This window comes from Mastomys coucha, unplaced genomic scaffold (assembly GCF_008632895.1).
Source record: "Mastomys coucha isolate ucsf_1 unplaced genomic scaffold, UCSF_Mcou_1 pScaffold15, whole genome shotgun sequence".
NCBI classification, from domain to species: Eukaryota; Metazoa; Chordata; class Mammalia; order Rodentia; family Muridae; genus Mastomys; species Mastomys coucha.
This window is the reverse complement of record NW_022196897.1, coordinates 104,301,360-104,317,778: the sequence shown is the minus strand read 5'-3', so window position 1 is coordinate 104,317,778 and position 16,419 is coordinate 104,301,360. Positions and strand designations below refer to the sequence as shown.

At 50.5% G+C, this 16,419-nt stretch overlaps 3 protein-coding genes and 1 long non-coding RNA gene across 4 annotated transcripts in view; 2 read left to right on the top strand and 2 right to left on the bottom strand.

Annotated features, from left to right (window-relative positions):
* Dnajc17 (DnaJ heat shock protein family (Hsp40) member C17) overlaps nt 1–2,185 on the top strand; it is a 31,655-nt gene extending 29,470 nt beyond the window's left edge. The window contains exon 9 of the mRNA XM_031373248.1: nt 1,925–2,185. Coding sequence (XP_031229108.1) covers nt 1,925–2,185 — 261 coding nt within the window. The remainder of the gene's footprint in view (nt 1–1,924) is intronic.
* A 609-nt stretch (nt 2,186–2,794) lies between these two features.
* CUNH15orf62 (chromosome unknown C15orf62 homolog) lies at nt 2,795–5,049 on the bottom strand. The gene is made up of 2 exons (XM_031371508.1): nt 4,616–5,049; nt 2,795–4,532 (listed from the first exon to the last, which is right to left on the bottom strand). Exon 2 carries the CDS (start codon nt 4,333–4,335, stop codon nt 3,808–3,810), a length of 528 nt encoding a protein of 175 aa, XP_031227368.1. The 5' UTR covers nt 4,336–4,532; nt 4,616–5,049; the 3' UTR covers nt 2,795–3,807.
* Nucleotides 4,121–6,815, top strand: LOC116090717. The gene is made up of 2 exons (XR_004118793.1): nt 4,121–5,323; nt 6,630–6,815. It is a non-coding gene; the product is annotated as an uncharacterized LOC116090717 (long non-coding RNA).
* A 109-nt stretch (nt 6,816–6,924) lies between these two features.
* Gchfr (GTP cyclohydrolase I feedback regulator) lies at nt 6,925–11,354 on the bottom strand. Its single transcript, XM_031371510.1, has 3 exons — nt 11,158–11,354; nt 9,600–9,694; nt 6,925–7,369 (listed from the first exon to the last, which is right to left on the bottom strand). Exons 1-3 carry the CDS (start codon nt 11,191–11,193, stop codon nt 7,246–7,248), a joined length of 255 nt encoding a protein of 84 aa, XP_031227370.1. The 5' UTR covers nt 11,194–11,354; the 3' UTR covers nt 6,925–7,245.
* Nucleotides 11,355–16,419: the final 5,065 nt, after the last annotated feature.

Here is a 16,419-nt window from a genome sequence, read left to right as displayed (position 1 = left end):
CTCCTCCTCCTCCTCTTCCTCCTCTTCCTCTTCCTTCTCTCCTCCCCCCTTTCTGGCATTGGGATCAAACCTGGGGCCCCACTCATAATTAACCCACACTCTACTACTGAACTACACCTCCAAGGCTACACAAAAGTTGCCCTTTGCTTACCCTTCCATACGAAGAGGACTTTGTTTGTTTGTTCTTGGTCATGGTGTGAAGGATTTTAGTTTAGGAACCCAGTGTTGGGTGGAGAGGTAGAAGGCAAGCAGCTGGACCAGTGGTTTTTTCCCCCAGAACTTCTGTTTTCCAGCTCTGTCTCTGGTTTCCCACTCACAAACTGACTCTAGGAAATAACATCAAGTCCCGTGTTGAACCTGGGGTGCTATATCTGGAACCCCACTTGTGGTGAAGTGCTAGCTTTCGAGCAGGCCTTTCTGTGGGCCTGGGGCTGCCTCCCAGTCCTTAGAACACCATGGCTTGTCCACTCTGTCCTTTTTGGTCCTTCACTCCTGTTGGAGGGATGATTGCTTTGGGGACAGGAGTTTTTCCCTTCTCTGAAACAGCCTGGGTACCTGTCCACATGTCCACATCTTCTCAGAGAGTTGTCAGGATGCCTACCTGACAGATTGGAACCTTTAGGGGAGTGTGTCAGTCTTGGTTACTTTTCTGTTTCTGTGAAAGTTTGGTCACCAGGACCAAGGCAACTTAGAAAGCATTTAAATTGGAGGGGGTTGGTTATGGTTCCAGGAGGTTATAGAGCCATGACCATTACTGCAGGGAGCATGGCAGCAGGCAGGTAGGTAGAACACTAGAATAGTAGCCAAGAGCTTCATGCTGAAATAACAACCACAGGGCACGGAGAGAACTAACTGAAACTTCAGAGCCTGACCTCACAAGGCTCCACCTGCTAATCCTTCCCAAACAGTTCCACCAACTGGGGACCAGGCATTCAAACCTATGAGTCTGTGATGGCCACTCTCATTCAGTGTCCCAGGTCCTGGTGGAAGAGGAACATGAAATGCTGTAGGTCAGCTCAGGATCCTGTAGCTGACTTTGCTACCCTGTGGGTTCTTTCTTCCATTCTTCTCCAGCCCTCTTCTTCCACCCTTTCAACCCTCTAACACTAGATGGAGAAAAAAAGGAGAGAGAAGAAAGGAAAGAGGCTCCTGATTAGGGGCACCAAGAAAGTTCATCAGTCAGGATGTCTCATTTCCTCTTGTTACTGTTTCTTCTTTGCACATGCCTACTTAACAAACCACCCTGCCCCTCAAGGCCCAGAATATATACTATATATTCTCTAAAAAAGCCCCAGAATTCCAAATGTCAACAACTGCAGAAACCATCTGCAGCTGGCAAAGCCACGTCCCTACTAGAGCACAAGTAGCAATCGGCTGCTGTGGACAGTCTGGAGCAGCCCAGATCGCACGTGGGGTTAACAGGAAAACACACTCCTATTTCTGTGCTGCTGCTGTTGTTTTAAAGAATCCAAAGTTCTCACTACAGGATCCTGGCTTAAAAGAAGCCTCATTCCCCACTCTTAGCATTTCACATCCAAGACCATACTCTGTAAGTCGTATTAGAAAAACCTTTATTGGTTGCCTCCTGTTTCCTGAGGAGGTTTGAAGCTGGGTACCTCTGCACAGGAGTAGGAAAGAGAAATGCTACAGATGTGGATTCGTGAGGCAGCGTGTGTCACAGCTTCCTTTACCCTTCTTTCACTTGAGTGACCTGGAGGCCAGACTCACATGGTCCAGTGCTTCTGGGCTCTAGATTCAGATCTGACTAAGCCACAGGGCAGGGTGGCAGCAGAGTTTGAAGCCTTGACCTGTTTTGGGCAAAAGCAGACTCCACCCTCAACCCCCAGGTCTGGTGGAGGATTCTGGAGCCTCTTGGTGCATTGTCCTTTCTGTGGTCTGGTTATCCTGTCTACTATTTCTGCAGTCTTTCCCAGAGGCCCCCATGTACAATGCCTGTGGAAGTTCCCAGAACACTCCTTTGCAACTGTTGGTTCCAGGAGCTTCTTCCTTGATCGAGTACTGGGATCACTTGCAGATCTGTGGGCAGCTTGAGTCTCATGCTCTGTTTGCTGATGACATTGGGCCTTTCCCCTGCATTTCCTCTGCCTACCTCTCCTGCACTGTCAGCGCCTCCTGCACTTGCAGCCCAGGGCAGGCATCTTTCCTTCCTTACCCATGCTTCTGATGGTTACACTGTGTCTGGCCAGCACCATCCAGTGGACTTTGGTCTAATAGTGTCAATGTTTATGCTCTGTCATCCAATACAGTAGCCGGCAGTTAGGTGTGGCTGTTGATTTAAAATGTGCCTAAGTGGGCTGGAGACATGGCTCAGCAATTAAAAACACATACTGCTCTTCTAGAGGCCCTGAATTCCTAACACCTACATCAGGTGGCACACAACTGCCTAACTCTAGCTCCAGGGGCATTCAACACCTTTGCCCTCTGCAACCTGCATATACTTGTGCACGCGCACACACACACACACACACACACACACACACACACACAAAATTAAGAATAACTTCTAAAAACATCTTTAAAATGTGGCTAGAGGGCTGGAATGTGGCTTGTTTTGGTAGAGTACTTGCTTAGCATGCATGAAGCCCTGGATTCAATCCCCAGTGTCACATTAAAAAAAACCTGGGTGTGAGCCGGGCGGTGGTGGCACACGCCTTTAATCCCAGCATTTGGGAGGCAGAGACAGGTGGATTTCTGAGTTCGAGGCCAACCTCGTCTACAGAGTGAGTTCCAGGACAGCCAGGGCTACACAGAGAAACCCTGTCTTGAAAAACCAAAAAAAAAAAAAAAAAAAAAAAAAAAAAAACCTGGGTGTGATGACACGTGTAATCCCTGGCTCAGGAGGTGGAAGTAGGAGGATCAGAAGTTCAAGGCCACTCTTACTACATATGAGACCTTGTCTCAAAAACAAACAAACAAAAATGGGCTAGGATGAAAAGTAACTGAATTTTTCTTTGTGTTTGTGTCTGTATGGCGTATATATATATGAGTGTTAGTGTGTGTGAGTGTGTGAAGTGGCGGTCACAGGTTGATTTCAGATGTCTTTCTCAATTGTTTTCCATGTTTTATTTACTGAGGCAGGCTCTCTTGCTGGGCCTGGACTATGACATTTGCCCCTAGGATCCCTAGTTTCTGCATCCTCAGCGCCAGCATTCCAGATGGGCTAGCATCCCTGCCTACCTTTTATATGTGGGTACTGGAGTCTAAACTCAGGCCCTCCTGCTTGTACAGCAAGCATTGTATCCACTGAGCCATTCCCCAGCCTCTGGAGCTGACCTTTCAGTTTGTTTTTCCTTCATTAAACAGTCCTGTGCAGTAAGTGGTGAGTTGTCTATTCCTGCCTCTCTGACCTCCCCACTTCCTTTTCGTCTCAGTTATACTATGTCTTCCTAGACTGTCCTGTGACTTCTCTGTTGACATGGTCTTTAGAGGATGGTGCATGCCACTATCTATGTGTTCTGCCCAGTCTGAGTCCTACTCCCAGGCTCGCCCCTGTGCCGCCCTGTCTCTCCACTGACCTCTGACTGGTTCCTGTGGTTGCAGGTTTGGCATCCTTTTCCTGGCTCCTCCAGCTTCTTTCAGGGCTCCTGCCAGAAAGTGACTCCCATATATTTCCAGCTGGCTTTTGTCCCTTCACTTTGGGTGACTTGAAGGATTGGTCAGCAGCCAGAGGGCAGGGAGAACTGTGGCTTCCGGTCCCCACCTGCTCCTTAGTCCACACTGGGTCCTTCCCTAGGTCCCACAGCCTCCACTCCTCCAGGTACCCCAGTTCTCGCTACCCTCCCCAGGTCAGAAGTGGGGCTCGCTTGGGAATTGCTCCTTTAGTATCTGTAGAACTTCTTCCAGAAGTGAAAGCCCCAGGTCCACTTTGAAGGAGAGGAAAGGGTCACTGAGGTCCGGAGTAGGAGTGTCCGAGAGGGCCTCCTCTGAGCACTGGTGAAGGGGCCCTGTCAGGGAGATTGCTGAAGGCAAGGTGGCCGAGTAGCCAGCTGTGTAGGTTGCTTGGGGCTCCAGAATGTTGGGGCAGCTGGAGCTCTCTCGGTAGAGGCGTGGGGGCTTGGGTGGGGCCAATAGGGTGGCTCTGGGATGCTCATCCCCCCACAAGGGCAGACGCCGGCCGTCTGGCCTCCCTTGCAGTTCCCGGATGACTTCCCGGTTGCTGTATTCCTCGTGGTCTCCACCAGCAGTGCTGGCCTGGCTTAGTATGCTGCCCTGTCGCTGCAGTCTCCGTGGCCGCCCCAGGGTGATTCGCTTGAAAAAGGAGGCATTGCGGAAGGAGCCTTTCCGCCAAGTCTCCATGGAGCTCCTGAGAGTCATCTAGTGGGTCTGGCATCTGAGAAGCCCCACGAAGGGGCTCAGCAGCAGCAGGTGACCTTTTTGCTAGAGTGCTGAATGCCAGGAACCAGAGGGACACCCTTCAAGGGCTAGCAGCAGAGGCTGTGCGTTTCTGCTCAAGGTGGTTCTTCGTTTGCCTCTTGGGTGGTGAGAGAAGACTAGCAGGAGGGAGGTTTTGTCTAGGAGATGAGAGAGAAAGCTGTGAGCCTGCTTACTTGATTGGCGGCATGTGGATAACCCCAAAGGAAGCAGCAGTACTCACAGGGCAGAACGGGCAGAACAGGAGCAGAGCAAGGCTGAGGGCTGATGGGCAGGGCTGGAACATGGGCAGGGGAGCGAGTACTCCTTCCACAGGCAGGCAGCAGCTGGGCCCCTGTTGACCCTCTCTCTGGTGGTCCCTGGGCATGTGCCGATCTCCTGGCCAGGGTAGGGCTGTGCTCTCTCTGCCAGCATCTGGGGACTCTGATTAGTGGCTTGGCTGTTTGTGCCAGCGTGTGGTAGAGATGTGTTTTGTTTTCAGCTGACTCAGTCAGGTGGGAAGCCGGTTTCGAGCTCTGAGGTAATTGCAGCATCCACAGGCTGGGATTGGGGCAGCTGTGACCAACACCCCAGGGCAGTAGGACGCTTCAGATTCCTCTGGGGACAGGTCTGGGGACAGCCCTGCTTGGTGTGTCACCAGGTTACTTCCTTTCTAGTCAGTGCTCCGCCACTGTGACCTCAGCAGGCCTGCCTGGCTCCCTAGCCCCAGATGTCTCTGGGAGGAGCCCAGGGAGGTAGTGCTAATTGAAAGGCAACTTTTAGAACAATTGTTAGGGAAGAAAGAGAGGAGACCTGCTGGTGTGGGTGACTCAGCCCCCTGGGCAGGATGATAGGCCCTCATTAGCCAGGCCACAGGAATGGTGGAGAAGGATGTGGAGGGCGTGCTAACGGGGAACAGCCCCATGCCTGTACAGGGCTTGCTCCTCCCAAGGTGTGTGTGTGTGTGGGGGGGCATGCCAGAGGTGACTTGAAGTTTTCTTGGACGAGCAATAGAAACTTGAGGAAGGAACACTGCCCTCCCCACAGCTGGGACATCAATATGGCTGCTCAGCTTCCTTCTTTCTTCTTCACCAGCAGAAGGCCAGTGCTCTGCTGCTCCTAGGATGCTTGCTCCCAGTCTTTCCCTTTGGCTCATGGGCCTCATTTGGGGACTTTCTTATGGGTAGGACCAGGATGGTGAGGCTGCCATGAGTTGCCAGTGGTTGGAGGGAGGGTGGCTGGTAGGGGGCATTTCCAATGGTGGGGAAGTTATTAGGGGAGGGGGGCCAGGCTGCATATCCTCTTTATCTGCACCCTTTTACTACAGACAAGTTAGCCAGGGACTGGCAGCCTATTTTCAGCCACTCCCATCTTATTCCCAGGGTCATTGACTTCCAAGCCCTCTTCTGTGGGAGGGCACCAGTGTGGGGTGCCCCCTGCAGGACACCATGCTTGCAACCCCTGTCCTGGCTTGCCTCCGTGCAGCTCTGATGGCTTTCCCACCTCTCTAATCAGCTATAGGATCACCCGTGGTATCACAGCTCCGGCTGTGCTAAGGGAGGAAATGATCTGACTCATAGTGCTTGCTGCTCTGGACAGATTGTGGGTTTGGCAGCGCAGTGCTCTGTCATGAGGCTGCTTCACTTCCTACAGCCTTGGCACCTCCTTCCTCAGTCCTCCGCACAGCTCGCAAGATCATCAAAGAGAGCCAGGGACCCTGGCTATAGTAGTCTGGTCTACGAGGCAAGCTGGGCTCATGCTTGCTTTTCTCTTCTTCTAGATTGGGGTTTTTTGAGGCTGTGGGGGGTGGGGGTGGGGCAAGGCCCCCTTCTATAGCCTCAGCAGAAGCCAGACCACAGGGAAGTGCTCTGGTCTGTGTCCAGCAGAGCCTGAGGATCCCAGCATCTGACATCCTCAGTTGGAAACCTGCCAGACAGAAGCCATGGGCGGAGGGAAAGAGTGTCAGAGAGGAAATGAAGGGGGAGGGCCAGGCTAGCACATGGGAAAGTGATTGACAAGGGAGGACTGAAGCAGAGCAGGATGTAGGTAGCTGATGGAGAAGCAGCCTAGGGAGCACAGGCCTGCTTTCTCTGAAGGCTCCTGGAGGAGTTGGAATTTAAGATATCTGGGTCCTTCTCTCCCTCTGCCCTTCCCTCCTTGGCTTTTAGACTTGGCTCTGTCTTGGCCCTATACTGAGTCTATAATCTGTGGGGCTGTACCCTGATGTCCTAACTCCACGCTGTCTCTTTTGTCCCCAGGGCTCAGTGCTGTCAGAAAGGGACTATGAGAGTCTTGTCATGATGCGCATGCGCCAGGCAGCTGAGCGCCAGCAGCTGATCGCCCAGATGCAGCAGGAAGACGAGGGGCAGCCCACGTAATCCCACTCCAGCCTTCCCACCCCATACCCTTTCTGAATAATCACCAATAAACTTTTTTAAAAAACAGTCTTCTTTTCTCCCTCTGGGGCTGGGCTCGGTCTGCAAGGGCTTCTTCCATGGATAGGAGCGAACCAGTAGAGAATGGTGTATCTCAAGAGACACTGCGCAACAGAACTGAGGAGCAACCACTTGTGAGAGCCCTTTATTGGCTTGGGTTAGCTGTGTAGGATCCAGGGACTGTCCTCAGGGTAGCTTGCCTTCAGCACGTGGCCTACAGCAAGAGCCAGGGTCAGGCCTAGGTGGGGGACGCTGGAAGTGCCAGGTCAAGGGCCTGCTGTGCCCAACCAATTGGAGCAAGGTTCCCGAGGCTGTTCACAGCCCACCAGTGTTGGGCAAGGGAGTTGACAATTTGGAAAGAGATAGGCGGGGCAGACGGTGATGCAAGAATGTGGGCTGGACACATGGCGGTCTCTGTGCACAAGTCAGCTCAAGCAGGTCATTCCTTGTGCAGACACCACACCAGCGTCTGGCCCACCCCTGTCATGCTTAACACTCGGAAGCCCTTGCCTTCCAGCTTGTCCAGGACTATTCGAGGAGGGTCGTTGACATAGTATTCGTAACTGTAAAGAGACCAGAAGATTGTCATGAGGTAATATGGTGCAAGTACCCATACAAAGCTAGTGTCTACTCAGTGCCAGGCCTGTTTGCTGGGCACTTGCCTGGCATGTGACAGGCGGAGTGCACAGCCTCTATTCTGTTCCTTGCTACACACTTCTTGTTTTCTCTCAGCAGTGTGGTGAAAATACCATTACTCTTCTGTCGACACATATGAAAACAGGCTGGTTAGCTCTGCCTGCCATGAGTAGCAGGCCCCAGGGAAGCCTTGCGGCTGCTGTGTGTTAGTCTACCCACCGAGTAGTCTGCCCTCTGTGGCCCCTCTCTGGGCCCTGCAGTCCTGGAGCTGCAAATAAGGTTAGCACCTGATAGCACCTGGGTCCATGTGCCATTTGTTGTCACAGAGAAAGTTTGATTTCCCTGGATTTGTAAAAAGCATGAAGTGGATAAGGGACCCAAACCCCAAGCTTGGCATCTTGAAACAAATGTCTAATGGCGAGAGATGGGAGTGGCTCCTCCGTGCCTTGACCAAAGGGTTGGAATCTGTTTGTCTCCTCTCTACCCTTCTGGGTCTCTGACAGTTCTCAGGATTCCTGGGTCTACTTGGTGCTTCTTCCCCAATAGGGGAAGGGAGGGAGGATGTGGTGGTTTAAACAAGAATGGCGCTACAGGCTCATATGTTTGAATGCTTGGTCCTTGGTTGGTAGAACTGCTTTGGGAAGGGCTAGAAGGTGTGGCCTTGTTGGAAGTGTGTCACTGGGGTGGGCTTTTAACTTTCAAAAGGACACCAAGCCCAGTGTCTGCCTTGTGCGTGTAGATTAGATTTAAGCCACTCAGCTCCTGACCCAGTGTTATGCTGCCTGCCTGCTGCCATGCTCCCTGCCATTCTGATTATGGGCTCACTCGATGCAAGCCCCCAATTAAGTGCTTGCTTTTTTAAGTTGTTTGATGGCTTCAGTGAAAATAGCCCCATAGGCTCATATATTTGATTTCTTAGTTACTAGGTAGTGAAACTATTTGAGAAGAATTAGAATAGTGGTTCACAACCTGGAGGTCATGATCCCCCCTCCAGGGGAGGCAAATGACTCTTTCACTGGGGTCTCATATCAGATATTCTACATATCAGATATTTACATTATGATTCACAACAGTAGTAAAATTACAATTATGAAGTAGCCACAGAATAATTTTATGGTTGGTGGGGACATCACAACATGAGGAACTGTATTAAAGGGTCTCAGCATTAGGAAGGTTAAGAGCTGGATTAGAAGGATTGGGAGGTGTGACCTTGGAGGAAGTGAGTCACTGAGTGTGGGCTTTGAGGTTTCAAAAGCACATGCCAGGCCCTGTCTGTCTGTGTCTGTGTCTGTGTCTCTGTCTCTGTCTCTGTCTCTCCCTCCCTCCCTCCCCTTCTCTCTCCTGCTGCCTGCAGATCAGGATATAAAGCTCCTGCCCCAGTGCCTGTCTGCCTATCTGTCTCTCTGTGTGTCTGTCTGTCTGTCTGTCTATCTGTCTCTCTCTCTCTCCCTTTCTCCCTCCCTCCCTCTCTCCCTCCCTCCCCTTCTCTCTCCTGCTGCCTGCAGATCAGGATATAAAGCTCCTGCACCAGCGTCTGTCTGCCTGTCTGCCATCCTCCCCACCTTGACTGTCACGGACTAACCCTCTAACTCTGCTTGGTCATGTGTCTCTTCACAGCAATAGAACACTAAGACAGTTGCCTTGGTCAGGTGTCTCTTCACAGCAATAGAAAGAACACTAAAACAGAGGGTGAGGAAGCAGAAAGGGAAGCAAGTGTTTAGACACAGAGGTGATGTGAGGGAGACTGAGGGAAGAGGCCAAGTGCCAGGCAGCCAGGAACTCAAAAGAGAACCCAGGTGTCCTGCTCTATTTCTGGGGCTGGGCTCTGTCACTCAGCCAGGCCTTCAAGACGAAACTTGTCTTTGTTGATGTGTTCCAGTTTTTGAGTGGGGAGGACAAGGCAAGAACAGTTCATTTCCAGCGCCCCAAACTCCTGGGTCAGGCTATCCCAGACTTCCTCTGAGGATGAGCTGCTTGTGAAGGAAGGCTGGGTGTTTGTGGGAAACTCTTCTTTAGTGAATTCTGGGCCCTGTGGGGGACTGAGGATGAAAACTCTCCAGTGGCTATTGCCTCTGGGCTTCATGGTCGTGAGAAGGGAAAAGCAGAACAAGGCCTTGCCAGGGAAAAAAGAAGGTGCAGAAGGATGCCACTACTTACAAGTTGTTCCCCAGGACACTTCTCTTGGAGGCCCCCAGGTGCTGCATCAGCTCGGGATCCGATTGTTCATCACCCACCATGGTGGGGCCCACCTCCTGCAAGGGAAGCCACAGCGGCTGCTTAGCTGGGTGTCAGGCAGATGCGCACAGTTCCACTTCTCTTCCCCTCCCCACTGTCCCCGGAGAAGCTATAGGTGAAGGGGAGGTGATACTGTAGGTCAGTAGAGGTGGAGTACAACTGAGAGGGGAGCACAGTGGGTCCTCCCTGACTTCCAAAAAAGCTGCCTGTTGCCTCTAAACACTGCCTGTCTCTTAGTGCTTTCAAGCCAGGTGCCACCAGCCAGGTTTCCTGTGTATTGGCATCACCTGGAGAATGAAGGAAATGAGAACATATGTCCACATAAAATTTTGTACACAGGCAGGTAAACTTCCCAAGTTACAACGGACACCAAAAAAGAAAAAAAAAAGAAAAAGAAAAAAACAAGAAAAACATCTTATGTTCCTAGCAGAACTACTCCTAACAGCCTAAAGGCAGAAACAACACAATGCTTGTTAGTTGATGAGCACACAAGTACAATGTGGCAAGCCTTAGCTGGGCGATGATGGAGAGCACACCTTTGACCCCAGCATTCAGGAGATAGGCAGGTGGGTCTCTTGAGTTCGAGGCCAGCTTGGTCTACAGAGTTCTAGGACAGATGGGCCTACATAGAGAAATCCTGTCTCGAACTCCCCCCAAAACAAGCAAACAGAAAGACAGGCAGTAACACCAACAACACTTCTATAATTTAAGAGAACCAAGCCAGGTAGGACATGCCTGTAATCCCAGCAATTAGCAAGGCTAGCCTCCAACACTAATAAATTTGAGGCCAGCCTGTGCTACATGAGACCCTGTCACACACATACACAAAACTTGGAAAGAATTTTAAAAATTATTTGAGAAGGAAGACAGGTGAAAGTGCCCAGCAATCCAGATTTTCAACAACTGTACAGGTTTTCACTGCCCTCTGGGCATTACCAAGACCTCTCCGGTTTCAAGACGAGCCCACTACTCCCGGCTATCCCCTAGGAGCTAGATTTGTACCCACAGGTGTTGGAAGAGAATGGTAGCGCGCCCTGCTGTTCAACGGTGGGAGGGGACATCAGGTATCCATTGAAAGGGGACTGGAGGGGGCTTAATAAAGCAGCCAGTTCCATCTCTCTCCCTCACCCCCAGCTGAGAAAACTTCACCTAGAGAAACGTGACCTCAGATTCCCGCGTGGTGCACTCTGCAGCTCTCTCCACCTCTAGCCCGAGTTCTTTCTGCATTGGAACCAGCCCTGCCCGGAGGGGGCTACAGGTGCAGCCGCTGTGTGCGCGGCTTAGCGTGGCCTTTGTCTTCGTGCGGGCCCTGGCTGCAGCGCTTACGAAGCGGGTCCGGGGTGTCCCCGCGGGGCTCCCTGCCCACCCAGCCGTCTGACCCTGCCGGTGTCCAAGCCGCGGGGGCGTGGTAGGGCGGTTGCAGGGCCACCAGGAAAGTCCCTCAGAGTGGCCGTCGCAGTCACTCACTCTGGGTACTCACCATACGGATCTGAGTGCTGATGAGCAGATAGGGCATGGTGCGTGGCTGGGGCTGCCCGCGACCACAGTCCCGTTACTCCCTGCTCTGTCTGCGGGCGGCGCTTGGCGGCAGTGCGGACAATGCGCGGGCCAATCAGGAGCGCGCGCCGCGGTCCCGCCGCCCCAGAGACCTGGAAGCGGGCGTGTCCCCGCGGACTTGACAGGCAGTTGTGGCCATGGAGTCCAGAGTGCCTGTCGCCCCTTTGCCCTCTTCCTGCAACACCTCCACGCTCAGGCTCCAAAGTCCGGCGGATGCCGGCCGTTTCCCGCCTGTCCCTACAACGAAGCAGAGCGCTGGGGACCAAAGGGAAGCGGAGACTGCGTGTCCTCACCAGGACACGTCCCTTGAGGACTTAAGTGCAAGAGGTTAGGCTGGACGCGAGTGTCAGGTTCTGCGCAGTCCTGCGTCCCGGGGTCTGTCATTTTCAAGTGTGGTTGCGGGTCCTTGCTTGCCTATGGCCCTGCAAATTAAGACTATGCATCATCTGCGCTCTTGGCTGGGTGCCAGTCCGCTGTAAAGGCGCGAAACCTGTTCCTCCTGCGGGGAGCCTCGGGAACACGCGCAGATCACAAGGTAACACCTGAGGCACAGAAACGTCGATCCTGAGCCTGATACCTAAGGGAGGGCGGCGAGTTCACAGCAAGTTGGTCCACGCCCTCTTCTAGAAGTTGACAGTTCACCATTCTTCAATCGACTCCTTCTGATTGGTTCCCTAAAAAGCAAAGAAGAACAAAACACCCTGGAACACGCCCCTCCCGTGGCCTGGAAACCTGAACTTCTTACCTAACTGGTCTGATTTATTTGTATGATCCTCTTCCTGTCCCGTACCAGCTCTCGCACCCCAACAATTTAGCAAGAGGGATAAGACAGATGTATGTTTAACAAAGAGCTCGTTAAAGGGACAGAGAGGGCTGGGCTGTAATTCAGTGGTAGAGGGCAAAAGCTGAGGTTCTGAATTTAACCCCCAGTACTGGGATGGTGAAACTAAAAGCCTCATCATGGAACCTATAAAGAACTCCCACAGGGGAGCTGGAGAGATGGCTCAGCAGTTAAGAGCACTGACTGCTCTTCCAGAGGTCCTGAGTTCAAATCCCAGCAACCACATGGTGGCTCACAACCATCTGTAATGGGATCTGATGCCCTCTTCTGGTGTGTCTGAGGACAGCTACAGTGTACTCATATAAATAAAATAAATCTTAAAAAAAAAAAAAAAAAAAAAAAAAAAAAAAAAAAAAAAAAAAAAAGAACTCCCACAGGGCTGAGATGTTGCTCCGTCGACTCCATGGTTCAGTGAGTTTGAGCCCCAGCGCCATTGTGAGCCGGAACTGTGAGCTAGAATAAAATAAAATAAACCCTTCCTCCCCTAAGTTGCTGGGTTTGTTGTTGTGGTGAGGGTTTTTGTTTGTTTTGAGTATGTTATCTCAGCAAAAGGAAGGTAACTAGGAGAGAGAGAGGGAGAGGGAAAAAGAGAGAGAGAGAGAACACTCCTGAATCTGTCTCAAAACAATCACAAACTAAAACCAAATAAAGAAACAGAGGAACAAGACAAAACAAAACCCAAACCTTCACCCCACCCATAACAAAAAGAACCAGTAGCAGAAACAACATTAGCAGCTGACTTGACTAGGCACTCCATAGGAGCAGAGATGATCAATAAGCATATAACCAGATCCCCAAAACCGTTAGGAGTCCTAGAAACGCAATGTTTCATCACGTGTGTGGCCTTTGTGTGTTCACAGACCTTGTTGATGCTAACTCCTGAAGGTCATAAGACAATTTCCAGGAGTTAGCTCTCTCCTCCCACTGTGTGGGTCCTGGTGCTCAAACTTAGGTTCTCAGACTTGGCAGCAAGCACCTTACCCACTGAGCCCGTAAACATCATCTTTATACCACCAGACACTGCCTTACAGGTAGGAAAGAAAAGAAGAAACTTAGAATTTGTGAAAATCGCCAGGTGTGTGGTACATGGCTGTGGTTCCGAGGCAGGAAGTTAAAGACCAACTAGGGTAACAAAGTAAGACCCCATGGTGTGTGTGTGAGGGGTGGTGTCTCACTTCTCTAGTCTTAATACTCATGAGACAGGATTACTTTGAGTTCAAGGCCGGCCTGTGTTGAAGTAGGAAATGTCTCAAAAAAGGTCGCCTGCCTCCACAGGGCTGGAGAGATGGCTCAGAACACTTGCTGCTCTTCCAGGAAGCCCTCGTTCAGTTCCCAGCTCCCACATCAGGTGGCTCACAGCAGCCTCTAACTCCTGTTCCAGGGGAGCCAATGCCCTCTTCTGGCCTCCACAGGTACCTGCTCACTCACAAACACACAAAAATAAACCTTAGGGGCTGGAGAGAGGCTCAGTGGTTAAGATCACTGACTGCTCTTCCAGAGATCAGAGTTCAATTCCCAGCAACCATATGGTGGCTTACAACCATCAATAATAGGATCCAGTGCCCTCTTCTAATGTGTCTGAAGACAACTATAGTGTACTCACATACATAAAATAGATAATTAAAAAACAAAACTTAAAAGATTTTTCTTCCCACAAAAAAATGAAGAGGAAGAAAAGACTCTAAAAACCAAGTGTGGGTGAAGTGCTGGTGGTTGGGACTATCTGTCTGCTGAGAACACTTCTATTGAAATCAAAATTGTGACTGTCACAATCAAACTTCACCCTTTGTGACAAAATCAAACCTCTCCTAGATAAACCAGGCTAGGGTGATGGACACCTGTAATCCCAGTCCTGCTTTGGGGTGCTTCCAGTCACCCACCCAGGAACTCTTTGGATCCACTAATGAAATATAGTACATGGGCTGGCGAGATGGCTCAGTGGTTAAGAGCACTGACTGCTCTTCCGAAGGTCCCGAGTTTAAATCCCAGCAACCACATGGTGGCTCACAACCACCTGTAATGAGATCTGAAGCCCTCTTCTGGTGTGTCTGAAGACAAGCTACAGTGTACTAATGTATAATAATAAATAAATCTAAAAAAAAAAAGATAACACACACATCAAAGATGGGCAGTTCTAATCCTCCCCTTGATACCCCAGGCCCAATTGGGGGAATGGCCAGTAGCCATTTACTTGAATTCTTACATGGCTAGTTGGTTCTGTCTCCTGATCCATCTCCCACCATCTCTATCTGTTCCTTTCTCCTGAGTCTTAGCCTGCACAAATCAAAGGGTCCTGTCCCGTCTCTCTTTTCCCAACCATTGGCTGCTGGTGTCTTTTATTGATCAATCAAAAACCAATTGGGGATAAGGACCATCAATATTTGGACATACAGATTCCCAATTAAAGCATTAGAACCAATCCCCAGCATCACAGCACTCAGCTGAGACATGAAGATGGAGTTTGAGGGCCATCTGGGTCCCCTACCTCACCCTGAACATGCTTGATCTCATCTGAAAAGCTAATCAGAGTCAGGTCTGCTTGACGCTTGGATGGGAGCCTTGGAGGAGCATCTGGGTTATATAGACAGAACCTATCTAAAGCAAAAACAAAACAGAACTTACACAAAGTCCCCAGGTATGTAAAACTAAATAGCTTGTGATTTGAAACAGACAAAAGTATCAATTTAAGCTCAGAAAGTACAAACGTGAAAGACCCTTATTCCAGGGTCTTGGGAACTGCAAATTTGGGAGACAGGTTTAGATAGGCTGAGTCAGCGTCCCAGAGCAAGTAGAGAAAGTGGAGCTGACAATGAGAAAAGGCTCTTAAGTCATTACAAGATCAGTATATTGGTCAGCTTCATGTTACTGCCATGAAACATCGGAGACACGTAACTTAGAAAGGAAAAAGGTCCAGCGTGCAAGGGGTAAAAAAAATGGAGGATTGGGAATTGAGGCCCAACCTGGGCTATGTGGAAAGACTATTTCAGAAAACAAAACCAAAACAAAACAGCTCAGCAGTGGGGAGCATGACTGACTACTATGCAATCATAAAAACTCCAGCTTGGATCCCAGAACCCATGTAACAAGCTAGATGTCTCCACAAAGGCCTGCAACCCACCTTCAGGGAGGGCACAGACAGGAGGAACACTGGTCCTTGCTGGTTTCCAGCCTGGATGAGAAAATGTGAACTCCAGGTTCAGGGTGAGTCCACGTACAGACTGAGGCTGGGCCTCCTGCTCTCCACAAGGGCTTGTCCCCCACAACCAAAGAATTTCCCTAGGCCCCGCATCCTTTAGGCTTCATCATTCCACAGTAATGTCACCCTCCAGACCCAGTCATTAACACCTAGACATTTGAGGTACACTCAGCCAAACTACAACCATAACTAAATTGTTTAGCTAAGCACTTGGGAGGCTGAGGCGAGAGGATCACCTTGAGTTGAGGGCCAGCCTCGGTTACAAAGTCCCTGTCTTAAAATAAAAACAGAAAGGCTGGAGAGATGGTTCAGTGATTAAGACTATGTGCTGTGCTTGAAGAGGACCTGAGTTCAACTCACAGACACATCAGGCAGCTTTAACTCCAGCTTCAAGGGATGCCACTAACTTCAGGCACATGCACATATACAGACATACACACATGTACATGTAAATAAATAATAAAAAATATATAAAAAATAAGATAAATAAAGAGATAAAGAGAAACAACTTCTGAAGCTGAGAAGGAATGCAGAAATTGTTTGACATGGACCATGTGACCCACAGAACAGAGGACTGTGTGAACCAGTGGGTATGTCTCTCAGGCAAGAGTCCCCTGCAGCACCCTGATAAGCATTTCAAATCTCCAGGCACACTGCAGTTACCTGCTGTTCCAGAGGCCTGAAGTTGAAGGGCAGGCAGGGCTCAAGTTCTTAGGCGGAAGCCTGAGATGAGACATGCCTAAGCCCTGAGCCTTCAGTGGCATCCTGATTTCATTTTGAAAGCCTCTACATCCCCTCACTTTACCCTTCTTCCATTTCTTTCCTTCCCTCCCTTTCCCCCTCCTTCCATCCTTCCTTCCCTCTATGCCTCCCCTCTCCCCTTTTTGTTTCTCCATACCTAGGTAGCCCAAGATATCCTAGAACTTGCAATCCTCCTGGCTCACCCTTTACTGCTGAGATTAGAGTCAGGAGTCGGCACAGTCTGGCTTGACAGGGTTCTTTGCTGTTGTTTCCAAAGTGGTGTTTCTTTTATTTTCACAAAATGTGTGGTCAAGTGAAAAAATGAACAGACAGGCCGGGCGGTGGTTGGCAAGCAGAGGCAGGTGGATTTCTGAGTTCGAGGCCAGCCTGGAACACAGGGGGTTCCA

Bases quoted from the DNA above. Each gene is read 5' to 3' on its own strand.
- CUNH15orf62 (XM_031371508.1), bottom strand. From the start codon at position 4,335: ATGACTCTCAGGAGCTCCATGGAGACTTGGCGGAAAGGCTCCTTCCGC.
- Gchfr (XM_031371510.1), bottom strand. From the start codon at position 11,193: ATGCCCTATCTGCTCATCAGCACTCAGATCCGTATG. The intron at 9,695-11,157 runs GTGAGTACCCAG...CTTCCCTTGCAG, and splicing joins TCAGCACTCAGATCCGTATG to GAGGTGGGCCCCACCATGGT. The intron at 7,370-9,599 runs GTAAGTAGTGGC...GTCTCTTTACAG, and splicing joins AGTGTCCTGGGGAACAACTT to TTACGAATACTATGTCAACG.